At 42.6% G+C, this 14,343-nt stretch overlaps 1 protein-coding gene across 3 annotated transcripts in view; it reads right to left on the bottom strand.

Moving 5' to 3' along the window:
* LOC125452078 (nucleolar protein 4-like) overlaps positions 1-14,343 on the bottom strand; it is a 337,333-nt gene that overhangs the window by 321,524 nt on the left and 1,466 nt on the right. For all 3 annotated transcript variants that reach the window (XM_048530043.2, XM_048530045.2, XM_048530048.2), the window contains exon 2: positions 2,906-3,055. In XM_048530043.2, the coding sequence (XP_048386000.1) occupies positions 2,906-3,055 (150 nt within the window). The remainder of the gene's footprint in view (positions 1-2,905; positions 3,056-14,343) is intronic.

Raw genomic sequence — 14,343 nt, 5'->3', positions numbered from 1 at the left:
GTCAAAAAGGGAAGGAAGATGTGAGGTAGAGAATAAGTAATGAGTGTACTGTCACCATGAATGCTTTTAGCCCTGTTGATGGCCAAGATTGCTTGGCCATCATGGTTGCTTCAATTATTGCAAACACAGCCTTTAAAACATGCAACTATGCCCATCTGTCACCATTCAGATGCTGCTATCTGTGGCTATGTGCCTGAAAGACAAAAAGAAGTGCACTTAAGTGAGTGCAGTCTTGTTGATTTGTCTGTCATAGTCGAAAGCTGGCAATGCTTACAAGGTGTGGAGATGTGATTATGAGACCTACAGCATTGCTAGTTCAGAGACAGTGAGGTGGAACTACAAATGTGAACCGTAAGTCATGACTAATAGTGATTGTTGGTATGCAAGTGAAGTGTTGTGATGCACTGAACATATGTGAAGCCAACGTGTATGGCATTTGAACATGCATTGCTCACCTCTACAAGTCCTTGGAGGTTACTGAAGTACAGTTAAGTCCTTGTGGTTGCCCTTTAACAGTTATCTTCTTCTACTGCTTTTGCTGTGTCTATCTGGAGAGCTTCCTGGTGACCTGTGAGTATAGAACCTTTCTCATCCAGTCTACCTCCTGCTCCAAGCCTCTAGCACATTGTAGAAAAACATTGGAGTCAGTTCTGTCATTGTGCCACTCTTATTTCTTCCTTAGCTGAAACTCTATTATATTCACTTTCAGCACCTGCTCCAATCAAAGTGCACTCTTCCTTCAAGAGTGCAGACTGGCTTGAACACACAATAGCTTCTGATGATTTTGCATGTCTTTATCAGGTTTGTAGTCGCTCACAAGAATGCTTAGTACTGACTGCCATGTGCATCAAATGTAGTGGTCATGAGTTAATCAAATTTGTGATCCCAGTGCTCATTTTCAGACATTATCAATTTTTTTTGGCCTTTCTTATACCCTTACTGATGGTTTTCAGATGTTCAGAAAGTCAGATTCTTAACCCAACAATAGTTCAACATATGGTAAAGCATGTTGCGGTGTTGTGATTTTTTTCAAGGCTATCTATCTTCAGGTCAAACGCCACAATCAATTTTGCTATTCTTTCTTAATCAAGTTGTGTACAATCCAGCTGCATTCATTACAACTTTAGGGAGACACAGGATGACAAATAACATGTCTACATTTTGGGATAGTTTGCCATTTTGCCATAGAAAAAAATTGTGGTCATGGCTTCAAGAGAAGAAAAGAGGAAAGATAATTAAAAATCAGAAAGGCTTTGACATTGTTTTACAAGTTTTATGTTAAATCATTTGTTAATTTCCCTTGATAACCAAGATTCACCTCTGTCTGACTGTATCGCGATATCGCACATTTGGTTGTGAGCATGGAGGCATGAGGAGTCCAAAATGCAGACAGTAAGTTTTTTTGAAAATGTCTGCAAAGGCAAATTTTCTTTGCATTCAGAAGTCAAGCAAGTCAAACAACTGATTACAAAGTGTAATATGTTCATTATTTGCATATTACTATGCAAAGACACTTGAACTGCACAGACTGACTTAATTCAATCACAAATGTTTCCTAGTTATGCCTTCTCTTGCATTTGTGAACTAAAAATAGCTGGAGGATTTATTTTTGCTTAATCTTACGGGGTTCTTTCTTGGTTTGCCTCAGAAAGAATTGGAAAGATTCAAGTGAAAGACACAAAAACGAGTTTATCACAACAGGTTGAGGCAAGGATTACAGGAATGGATGGTGCAACTGAACCAGAGAAAGTTATCTACAGCACATCCAGATTTGGAAGAGAGGGCAAGACTTCCTCCAATTTTCATTATTTCCTATACTCCCAAAGACAGATACCAGCTGCCAAAGACAGATACCAGCTGCGATCAAGAGGCTAGTTGATGGGTCAAAGTCATAGAACTCCCACCTTAACAGTCCTGTAGGTGTAGAAGTAACACACGGATTACAGCAGTTCTACGCAGTAGCTCGTAGTCACCTTCTCAACACTAAAGATGTGCAGATTAGGTGGATTGGCCATGATAAATTGCCTATAGTGTTTAGTGATATGCAGGCTGGGTGGATTAGCCATGGGAAATGCAGGGTTACAGGGTTTGGTTGGGGGGAGTTGATCTGGGTGGGATATTCTTCAGAGGGTCAGTGTAGATTCAATTGGCTAAATGGCTTGCTTCCACACTGTAGGGACTCTATGATTTTATTAATTTGGGATGGTCAGTAAATGTTGGCCTTGACAGCAACACTTCCAACCCATTAATGAATAATTTTTCAAAAAGGCAGCAGCATAGGAACATCTAGTTCCAAGGAATTGAAAGAAAAACTGAAGTAAAAATATAAGAGTGAAAGAATATAGAAATGTCACATTGCAAATTTCTCCCTACCTCAGTACGTAATCAGTGGTGAAAGCATATTCAAGTGTTGTGACAAACAGGACTATGCTTTTGACTCTGTAGGTTGGTGAACCTAAATGAAGTCTGCTGATGCAGAGGGTCAGTCCACAATTTTTATTTAGATCCTGAGATATTGAGGTAATCTTGAATTTTGCCAGGACTTACTACCACTTTGTTGTAATATGAATCTAGTGTCTAGATGCTCTGGCATACTTGTTCTTCAAATTAAGTTTTAAGACATCATCTTACCCTTTGCTGAGCCTGTACCAGTTGACTGCCTTTCTTCCTAATATAAAACTAACTTTTTTTAACTGCTAAAGCGTATTGATCTTCAAGGGTTGCATGGTCAACAATGAGGCGTAAGACACTTAAGGATGCCATATGCAGTTATCAATCATAATATTTCACAGGTATTATGTTGAGGGTGGCCTGTCAGAACTGCCATGGCAACCAAAGCATAGGAGCGTAGACATGTTACCCTATATAAACACAAAGATGAACAGGTTGAAGAACAATCACTTACTGCTTTATAGGTTCTTTTCTGACCAGCATGTTTTCGGGATTTTTCTCCATTTACTCCCATCTCAACGTGCATGGAATAGATAATATCAAAAAAATCTTCAACCACTGCAACCCGCTTTAAAGACTGCTTCTCTGTAGCGCTGACTCCATCCTGTGAACCCATAAAAGAAGGCAAAAATTGTTCAAGAATTGTATCATGGATAAATATGAGACTGAACAGTACAAAGTATAGTCCATTGAAGATTTAGATTTATCAAACAATTTTAATTAACTATTATCATCAAACAGAAGTCAGTTTATCGGCAATTTAAGTAAATCACATGCAAAATTAATTTGAATGGATTTTAACTACCATTTTTCTTTAACAGAAATTGATATCTCAATATACTCATCCACATAGAAAATGAAAAACTGACATTTTCCAAGAACTGCTCTTTGCCAAAAGCGAATCACAACTACACTCGCTACTCCAGCAGATGAAGTGAGTTCACCCAGTGTCGTAATTAACATTAATAAATCCTATTAAAAAAACAAGTTTTCTTTATCTCATGTGTTGGTTGTGGGCCTTCCTGAAAATTGGTTAATACTTACAAGTAATAATAATTCAAAAATAATTCATTGCTGTAAGAGGTAATATTTAATGAAGTTACACAAATGCAAATGCTTTCTATTCACCAATCTCTGTTTCAAGCATGAAGTCAGAATTCAATAGCTACAAAAAAGAGGCCTCTTTAGTTGAGTAATTGGAAGTAACTTGTACTGGTGTACTCAACAGGTACAGCAGGCTAACGGAGAGAGAGGAAGGTGATTTCTTGTACTTCGCCAGTTCTGCAGTTATCAGTCAAAGCACGGATTATAAGAGCTGGGAGGTTATGTTGGAGCTGCACAGAACTTTGGCTAGGGGTGTTGTTCTGGTCGCTAAACTACAGGAAGGATGTGATTGCATTGGAAGGGGTGCAAAGGATGTTCACCAGGATGCTGTTTGGGATAGGGTATTTCAGCTTTGAAGGGAGGATCATAGAGAATCTGAGAATCATAGAATCCCTACAGTGTGGAAACAGGCCGTTTGGCCCAACACGTACACATCAACCCTATGGCATTCCACCCAGACCCATCCCCTATAACCCACCTAACTTACACATCCCTGAACACTATGGGCAATTTAGCACGGACAATCCACCTACCATGCATAACTTTGTGACTGTGGGAGGAAACCGGAGCACCCAGAGGAAACCCACGCAGACACGGGGAGAATGTGCAAACTCCACACAGACAGTCACCCAAGGGTGAAATCAAATCCGGGTCCCAGACGCTGTGAGGCAGCAGTGCTGACCATCGAGCCACCGTGCTGCCCTCCTGTTGGAAAATGAAGTGCTGCTGCTCCAGTTTCCAGGTGGCATCATTGTGACACTATAAAAGGCCCGGGATGCACATGTCACCCAGGGAGTGGGTTGAAATAGTTTGCAACGGGAAGGTGTTGTTTGTTGCGAACTGAGCGCAGATGGTCTATAAAACGGTCTTTCAGCCTCCACCTGGTCTCATTGATGTAGAGGAGGCCACATCGGGAGCAGCGGATGCAATAGACCACATTGACAGATGTGTAGGTGAACCTCTGTCTGATGTGAAAGGTTTGTTTAGTGCCTTGAAAGTAGGTGAAGGTGAAGAGGTGGGGGCACACGTAGCACTTCATGTAGTTGCAAGGAAGGGTGCCGGGGATAGTGTGGTTAGTGGGGAGTGAGTCACGAAGAGAGTAGTCCCCATGACAGGCAGATAGGGGTGGGGCTCCCCACCCTACCTGCACTCACCTATCACCATCTCACATACCTTCCCCAGCCCCACCCCTCCTCTCTCTATATTTTTCTGAGCTCCCTTCCCTCTCCCCCATTTCTGAAGAAGGATCCTGACAAGAAACATCAACTTTCCTGCTCCTCTGATGCTGCCTGGCCTGCTGTGTTCCTTCAGCTCCACACTGTCTGCAGCACTGGCAGTTATTATTATCTCTGAGTTGACAGAAAGCAGCTGTTCCCCTTAGTTGAAGGGTCAAGAACAAGAATGCACATTTTTAAAGTGAAAGGAGGCTTCTTTCACCCAGAGGGTGATGGGAGTCTGGAAATGCACTGGCCTGGGAAGATAGTTGAGGCAGCTAACCTTACATTTAAAAAGTGTTGGATGGACACTTGAAGTGTCATACATTCAAGACTATGGGCCTGGAGTGGGACAGTGGAACTAGTGTAGCTAGTAGTGTACTTTTGGCAGCACAGACCTGATGGGCCAGACTCTGTACTGTACAATTATGACATTTGCAGATTGCTTCTGTTCTCTTGGCAGAACTATGGTTGATTTCTGAAAGCCTTTTTCCTTGAACTCTGACTGAGAACTTTTTATCTGGGGATGTACCCAAGTCCTTCTTGAGGAGTTCTGTTTGAAAGAGTGTATCTTAACCTGTCTCGTACAGATTAGAATTAAGATTTCTGCTATTTTAAATTTGATTAATCACTGTTCCACAAAGCAAGTCAATTATGCTGGAATTCCCTGCAGAGATCCTTCCAGTCTCCTACTTGTCTCAGAAGATTTGAATATTCACACCTTTAGAAGGATTTATTTTATTGTCCGAGGGTTAATTTAATTCTAAACGTGTCACTTTGTATTTGGTGCTGCAAGAAGACATTCACTTGTCCGTCTTTTTGGTTGGGGTGAATCAACAATGAACAGCCATGTGACTCCCAGAAGCCAACGTTTTAGGCTCATGTATCCATTTAAAGAGACAGTAGATTTTTTGTAAAATAGACATGATACATAATAATAACAGACATTTCTGTCAGCATCTGATAGCAATGTAGGCTACTCAGCTCTTTGAGCCTGTTCCACCATTCAATGAGATCATGCCTGATCTGTGGCCTAACTCCATATACTGTCTTTGGCCCATATCCCTTAACACATATATTTATCAAAACTATGTGTCTCTGATTTAAAATTAATAACTCATCTAGCATTCACTGCCATTTGTGGAAGAGAGTTCCATAATTCCACCATCATTTGTACATAGAAGTGCTTCCTAAAATCCCTCCTGAACATCTGGCCCCAACTCACAGGTCCATAAACAAAATCTACAACCAGCAGTAGTTCCTGATTACGGTAGCATGAAACTACCGAATGTTATAAAAACTCAACTGGTTCACTAACTTCCTTGAGGGAAAAATTTGTTATCTTTTACCTGGTCTCATCTACATGTGAACCAGACCCTTGGCAATATGCTTAAATCTTAACTGCTCACTGAAATAGACAGCAAGGCATTCCAAAGCCACTGAGACTGTGGGTGCTCATACACTAGATGGAATGAAGCAGTTCAATAAGGTGGCTTACCCCATTACTGCAAACGATACATCACATGAAGTGAAATATTTTCTTAAAACATTCTTGCAATGTACCTGTTCAAGTACCAGCAGTTGTAATTTATTTTCTTCATTTAATTTTAACCAATACTGAGTCAGATAGCCTCATCTTTTGCCATGCTTTTGGCAGTATTTTTGAACTCAGCAAAGATGTGAAGTGCTCATTTAGTATATGCCCACTGCCTTCACCTGTAAATCCCCCTTTCAATCCCTAATTGGCTACTTCTCATTTTTGCTTTTAATTGGCTTACTAAAGACTCCTGGATTCCCTTTAATATTGGTTGGCAGTCTTTTTTGGAAGTCTCTCTTTGTTTCCCTTTCTCACTTCTCCTCTGAACTTCTATATTCAGCCCTGGTTCAGAATTGTATTATCAACATGGTGTATATCACACATACACCCCTCTCTGCTTCATTTTACTCTCCATCTCTCTTGTCATTCAGAGAGGTCTGGTCTTGTTTATCCTACCACTCCCCCTCATGGGGTTGTGTCTTGTTTGTACCTCAATATCTTGTCTTTATGGCTGCTTATGCTTCTGTTACAGTCCACCTTGTAGCCTATGATTCAAATTTAACAAGCCCAATTCTGTTATTAGCCACTGAAACTGGTCCTTCTCCAATTAATCATTTTCTGAATTTCACTTACTTTTCCAAAGCTAACCCAACCTGATGATACAATGATCATTGACTCCAAAATGCTGTCCCACTGACTCATGTGCCACGTTGCCATCTCTGATCCAGCAACATTTCAATAAAACATGGTGTTGGCAGAGCGCAGCAGACAAACAGGAAAGTCAATGTTTCAGAACTGGTGCCTTCATCAGGACCGGAGAGAGAAAAGGGATCTCAGAAATAAACAAAGGGAGGGCATGGGGCTGGGGAAGGTGGGTGGGATGGTGATAGGTGGTTGCAGGTAGGAGATTGTAGGGATTGGTCAATGGGAGGGGTAGAGCTGATAGGTGGAAAGGAAAATGGACAGGTTCTGTCAGATCAAGGAGGCGGGGATGAGAGGGAGATAAAAGGTGTACAGCTGGATAAACACAGCAGGCCAAGCAGCATCAGAGCAGCAGGAAGACTGATGTTTTGGGTCTAGACCCTTCTTCAGAAGGGGAGGTTGGGCATGGAATAGGGCTGGTAGTGGGAAAATTTTGAAGTTGGTGAACTCTATGTTGATGACATTGGGCTATAAGCTTCTGAGGTGGAATGTAAGATGTTGTTCCTCCAGTTTGCATGTGGCCTCATTTTGACAGTGGAGGAGGCTCCAGGATGGACATGTTGCCAAAGGAGTGGGAGGGGGGAGTTGAAATGGCTGGCAACTGGAAGGTGGTGTTGATTGAAGCATACTGAGTGCAGATACTCTGTAATACGGTCCCCAAGTTGGCACTTGGTCTCTCCTTAATTTGTAGGAATTGGGAGGAGTAGAAAAGTGTGAGGATGTCAGTGAAGTGGGACTGGTTGGCCCTGTGGGAGAGGAAGAAATGGGGGCTTTTAGACCCTCCTCATGGGGGATACAGGTGTAGAGAGACTGAGCGTCCAAGGTGAAGATGAGGTGTTGGGGGCCAGGGAATTGAAAGTTTTGGAGAAGGTGGAAGGCGTGGGTAATATCCCGAATGTAGATGGGGATTCCTGGACCAAAGGGAAAAGAACAGAGTAAAGGCAGGAGATGAGTTCAGAAGGGCAGGAGCAGGCAGAGGCTAGGTCAGTCAGGTTTATGGATTTTGGAAAGGAGGTAGAAATGAGTGATGCAGTGTTGAGGAATGATACACAGCCACAGCCTCCAAACTTTGTCCTATCCAAAATTCATTAACCTGACTGCCCCATCAACCCATTGTCACTGCCTGCTCCTGCCTCACTGAAACCAGCTCCGCTATACTCATCTGCTTGTGGAACTAGTCCTCACTCTCAACAATTTTTCCTTTGACTCCTCCCACTCCCTACAAATTAAGGGGGTGGCTATAGCCACCTGCATGCGTCCAAGCTATGCCTGACTCTTCACAGAAATGTGGAACAGTCCCTCTTCCACAGCTACACTGTCACCATCCCTCATCTCTTCCTCTGCTACATTGATGACTGTATCAGTGCTGCCTCATGCTCTCACAGTTCATCTACTTCACCAACATCTTTCAATCCGACTTCAAATTCCACCGGACCATCTCTGACACCTCTCTCCCCTTCCTGATCCTCTCCGTCTCCATCTTTGATAACTGGCTTAGCACCAATATCCATTTTAAATCCACTGATACCCAACGCCACCTCGACGACACCTCATCTCACCCACCCTCTTGCAAAAATGCGATCCATTCTCCCGATTCGTCCGCTCCACCTTGTCTACTCTTGGGATGAGGTGTTCAACTCCCAGATATCCCAGATGTCATTCTGTTTCAAGGACCGTAATTTCCCATCTCCATGATTCAGAATGCCCTCAACCGCATCTCCTGCATTTCCCACACTTCTGCTGTCAAACCCCCTCTCCAAAACAACAAGGAGAGTCCCCTGGTCCTGACATACCACCCCACCAATCTGCAAATGTAACTCATCATCCTCCGCCATTTCACCACCTGCAATCTGACCCCACCACAAAAAGATATTTCCTTCCCCACCTTTATTTGCTTTCTACAGGGAACACTCACTCCACGGCTCCCTCATCAGCTCCACACTCACCACCAACCTTCCCAACATATCCGGCACCTTTCCCTGCAACTGAAGGATTTTCTACACCTGCCCCTACACCTCCCCTCTCACCTCCATCTAAAGCCCCAAACCAACAATCCATATTTTGCAGAGTTTTACCCGTACATCTTCTAACCTGGTCTGTTGCATCTGTTGCTCCTGACGTGGTCTCCTGTATATCGGGGAGATCAAGCGTAGTCTTGAGGACTGATTGGTGGAGCATCTGTGCTAGGTACACTCCAATCAACACCACCTACTGGCTCCCAGACATTTCAACAGCCCCTGCCACTCGCACTCCCTTGCTAACATGTCCATCCTGGACCTCTTCCAACATCAAAATGAAGCCACACATTAATTGGAGGAACACCATCTTACATTCTGGCCTGAACAGAGAATTCACCAGCTTTGAAATCTCCCCAACCCCAGCCTCATTCCATGTCGAGTCCTTTCTCTCATCTCTGCCTCCTTGACCTGTTTATCTTCTTTCTCACCTATCCGCTCCACCCTTCCAACTGACCAATCACTATAGCCCCCTACCTGCATCCACCTATCACTATCCCACCTACCTTTCCCCAGCCCCATGCCCACTCCCTCTGTTTATTTCTGAGCTCCCTTCCCTCTCCCCATTCTTGATGAAGGGTCCAGACACGAAATGGCAACTTTCCTGCTCCTCTGATGCTGCCTGACCTGTGCTCGACCTGCTTCACATTTTATCGACTCTAACTTCCAGCGTCTGCAGTCCTTACTATCTGTAGCAATATTTCTATCCTTTTTTCTGGACTGCAAACATATCAATGTTCAAAATTTCAATGTTTCAAAATCAACATTTCTCCCTCTCTGCCCTTTATACTATTGCTATTTCTGTCTACCTTTTAACAATTAACATAATGTATTGCCATCACATAAGATGGCTACCTGCCACCTACTCTATGCACAAGGCAGCCCTGCTGGCATCAGTGTAAAATATTCTGCTTATGCTGCTACCCTTACCACTTGCTGCTGGCCATTATCTTGCCTGCTCTCTGCTGCCTGGCTTACCACTTTGAAAAAGGAGTGAAGCAATGAGTCAGGCACTGGTTGAAGCACTGATAGTTCTTTCTTGGTCAGTGGCTTTTTAATTAACTTCAGCAGCACTTCTCGTATAGATGCTATAGTGGTACAGTGCCACCAGTTGAAGAAAACCACAGACTGCCAAGTCCATTGTGCCATGAAGTAAAAAAAAGCAAATACTGGAAATCTGAGACAAACTCAGAAGTTCTGAAGAAAAGTCAACTGTGCTTAAAACTTTCAGAGATAGTAGGAACTGCAGGTGCTGGAGAATTTGAGTTAACAAGGTGTAGAGCTGGATGAGCACAGCAGGCCAAGCAGCATCAGAGGAGCAGGAAAGTTGAAGAAGGGCCTAGACCTGAAACGTCAGATTTCCTGCTCCTCTGATGCTGCTCGGCCTGGTGTTCATCCAGCTCTACAACTTATCTATACTTAAAACCTAAACTGTTTTTCTATCCTGGAATGCTACCAGACCTGCCAATGCAATTTTGCCATATTGATTCCATGAGCCAATGAGCAAGACTTTGACTACAAAACTGATTCCAGCAGGTGAAATCACTCCACCACCTTATGGTGGTGCTGAACGTTAATGCATCCAAGAATTAAAGAGCCTCATGACAATTAGTGTAATTTTTGCATCTCTATAATTTACTTGCAGATTTATTTTGATGTATCTTTTCCACTTGTTGGTAGCCTATAATATACCCAACAATGTAAAACAGTAATTATTATCTTTTGCCATGTAAATAATAACAACCACATCATTAAGACTTATTTACCTTCCTTTCTATTGTTGCAAAATAAGCATGCACTTCTGCTTACAAGTGTGCACTTAAGCTTTAACACTACCTTGAAGCTTTTTAATAAAGGAACCCATCAATGCCATAACTAATGAATTTCTGTGTAATATGTGTTGGCTGACCGGCTTGTGAGCCATCCCTATAAAATCATATGGTCTCCTCTTACATAATCTCATATTTTCTCTGGGAAATGGGGCATTGTCCAGCAGTAGGTTATTAGCTTTCAAGATGCATTCCAAATTAGGAGTGTTGAAGTCGTAACGAAATCATTGTCTCAATAATTCAGTTTTGTACATTCAAACGTAATCCACTAAAAAGACAATCCAACAGGTTATGTGCCAACAAATTAGAAAAATTTCCAACAATCTCAACTTTTGAGAGCCGAGCTGTGTAACAAACTAACCAATGACAAGGATGACCGAAGCTAGTTCAGGCTATCCTATCTAGATATTGAACAGCGCTGTACAATATTAACATCAACGGTATTAGTAACGTGAATACGTGAGTTGATGGAAAGATTTAGCGTCGGCAATAACCGAAAACCGTTTCGCTCAGTGTCTAATGAAACTTAACATGACGGAGCTACATTGGGTTGAACAAACTTGTTCCATTTCTAAATGGTACATTTCCTGCCGTCTAGATTGAAAACGTTTAAGTAATTTTCCGGCTGAATTTGGGGCGAGAGATTTTTTACAGAAGTGGGTCATAGTCTTGTGTACAGAAGGAGGCCATTTGACCCCCAGAGTATGTAAGTCTAAACAAAAATTAAGATTTTGTAATGTCCGGATTTTTTGACTCATCAAATTGCCGTTTATAACATTTAAACGATCAAGTACAATATAGGTTTGTTGAGTCCGTCACTTTGTCAAAGGAAGAAGAACCGCCAGCGGGATCCAAAAACTGAAGAAATTTAACAAATGTTTATGGATCTCCTAAGTCCTGTTCATCATAACGTGTATTTTAAATCTGGTGGAACCGAGTTGTTTAGATGTACTGAGGGCATCCATTTCACAGGGTATTCAGCTGTCTGATTTCAGGGAGCAGCCGTTTTAAGATTTAGTGAAGTAATTGGGAGTTGGATTTGCAAACAGATCCTGAACACAAATAAAGGAAAATCAATAGTGTAATTAATGCGTCAGTTTTATTTATTTCAGACATGGTTTTCCACTCCCTATCCCACCCCATGCTGCAAAAGCGACACTGAATGAAGCACTCAGCAGGGTGACAAAGCAGGAGTGTATGTTATTCTCCCCGAGGGTTCAAAATCTTGGTCGTGATAAACAGATGGGAATGTAAGCTCGTTAACCTCGTGCGATTCACACCTGTGGCAATTAGCACTGACTCTAGAAAATATTTAATTTTATTTTTCTGTCACACCAACTTAAAATGATTCTAATGGCATCACCAGCCATTCACTTCAACGCAAAAATGATGCGCATGTACACGATTTTTCCATTTCATAAGAGATTTTACGGCAATTGTGGCCTGCTGACAACAATCCCGTTAGCAAATGCTGGAGTCAGCCTGCTCGCACAGCAATTACACACACACTGTAATTCTGCTTCAATGTCGCATAAACTAAATTGCCTTTCCAGTTGGTGAGATTGCGGGGTGGGTGTATATATATATATGTAAAGCGAAGCGTTAAAATGTTGAATTGCATCCAAAAGATGTCGAAATTGCTCCAGGTTCACCGCAAAATTTAGTTGAAGCTGCCGTCGGCAGTTTGCAAAGGTGGAAAGCTTTTTTTAAAAAAAACTCCATTTAAGTATCAAAAAGGTACATCCTCCACGGTGTAAAATATATATATATTAATCTGCTTGAACTTTTCTCTTTAGTTTGTTTGCGCAGCAGCTGCCGGCCTTGCCTTGCCACAGCGGCTCCCATTGTCCACTGGGGAAACCAAAAAAAACAGGTTGATTCTGCGCCGTAGGCCGGAGCCGAGCCACGAGCAGGTAGTAACCGTCTCCATGGGAACGCGCGAGCAGCCGCGAGGTGAGGAGACACTAGAGCGACGATCTGGGCGGCCGGGCGCGCCCCACCCCCTCAGCGGCCCGGGAAATGTCGGCGAGGCCGCGCGCGCCCCCGCGAATGAGGTTGTGAGGGGTGTAGGGGAGATCGCCCTCGGGGGCGCGCGCTCAGGCGGGACCCACAGCCTTTCGCAGCACAGATGCATTTTACGCCAGATCTGTCGACACCCCGACCGGCCAGGCAACACCAGCAGCTTTCGAAGGGGGGAGGGGAAGAGATGGCACGCCATTCCAGGCCTTGTCATCGAATTTTAAAAACCTTAAAACGCACAGCAGGTCAGCCATATGACTTTGCGTTTGCTTTTTTAAAACAATCCTCCCACATTTAAAATTATACAGACAGCGACTATAAAACTAACATGAGTCTGCTGAGTAACTTGCTAATGCAATAAATATTCCAGAAGGTAACGGTGGTGACAGACAGGCCTACCAGATAACAATATGGTCGCCAAATAACACCCTATGAACATAAGTAAAATTGATAAATTCGTATGCCTGATGTTTTAATATTGCCTCCTGATTTTATCAATCATATACTAAAACAGAATTATATAGTGGTATCTTCAGAGTTCACATATATATTTTCCCCAATCAGAGCTGGGCATCTTTAACTTCCTAGTTGAGTGAAATAGTGAAATATTTATTTAGAATATTCTCCAACTGAGACCTCGGCGCTTTTTGCTAACAAGGTGGCAATCGAGTGAAGAAAATCTTTTTTCCCCTCCCCGCTACGTGTGTATGCATTTTTGTACCAAAGTAATTCTCTACTAATACTTGTGTGTCAAAGTCTCCACCTTTAAAATATCTTGCCTCTAGATTGGACATTCTCGTTGTTGTTAGAAAATACCCTCAGCATTTGATATATTTGAGTAAACGTCAGTTCCCACCCATATTCTTATTCTGAACGAAATTTAAAAAGTATTGAATTTAGTTGGTGTACATGAGAAGCAGAACGTATAATCAGATAAAAACAGACAGGTAGGTGGCCATTCGTCAGCTTTCTACCAGCATCCGTCGACTGCTGGTACCTTCGCCCCATCGTGATGAAAGAAATGCCAGGTCGTGAGGTTCTGTTGCCTGGTGACAAAAGTGCATATGCTAGACTATGGGAGGAAATTAATGCAGAAATATCGATAAATTATAACCTAACTCTCTATGATGCTGCTCGTTGAGCAGTAAAACATCAAAATGCACCGTCGATGTAAGCTCCGGAACACAGAAATTGCTTGTACTTTTTAATGGGAATGAATACAGTTTGCTTTCTGTGGAATGTATAAAATGGATACTGAACGGTGCAAAGCGCCCTCCCATTTTATTTGCAATTGCCTGTCCTGTTGATGGCACTTGTAATTCAGTCTCTCAGCCAGTCGGGTACTGTAGTTAATTAGCCCGATAGCTGACGATGTTTCTGTATCTCCCATGTCTTTTAAAAGACAGTAATCATGAAGCCTAATTATCAGACAGCAACCGCGGATTTAGTGACAAGAGCGGATCTCTTGGGTA

This window comes from Stegostoma tigrinum, chromosome 5 (genome assembly GCF_030684315.1).
Source record: "Stegostoma tigrinum isolate sSteTig4 chromosome 5, sSteTig4.hap1, whole genome shotgun sequence".
Lineage (NCBI taxonomy): Eukaryota > Metazoa > Chordata > Chondrichthyes > Orectolobiformes > Stegostomatidae > Stegostoma > Stegostoma tigrinum.
This window is presented reverse-complemented; position numbering and strand designations above follow the sequence as displayed.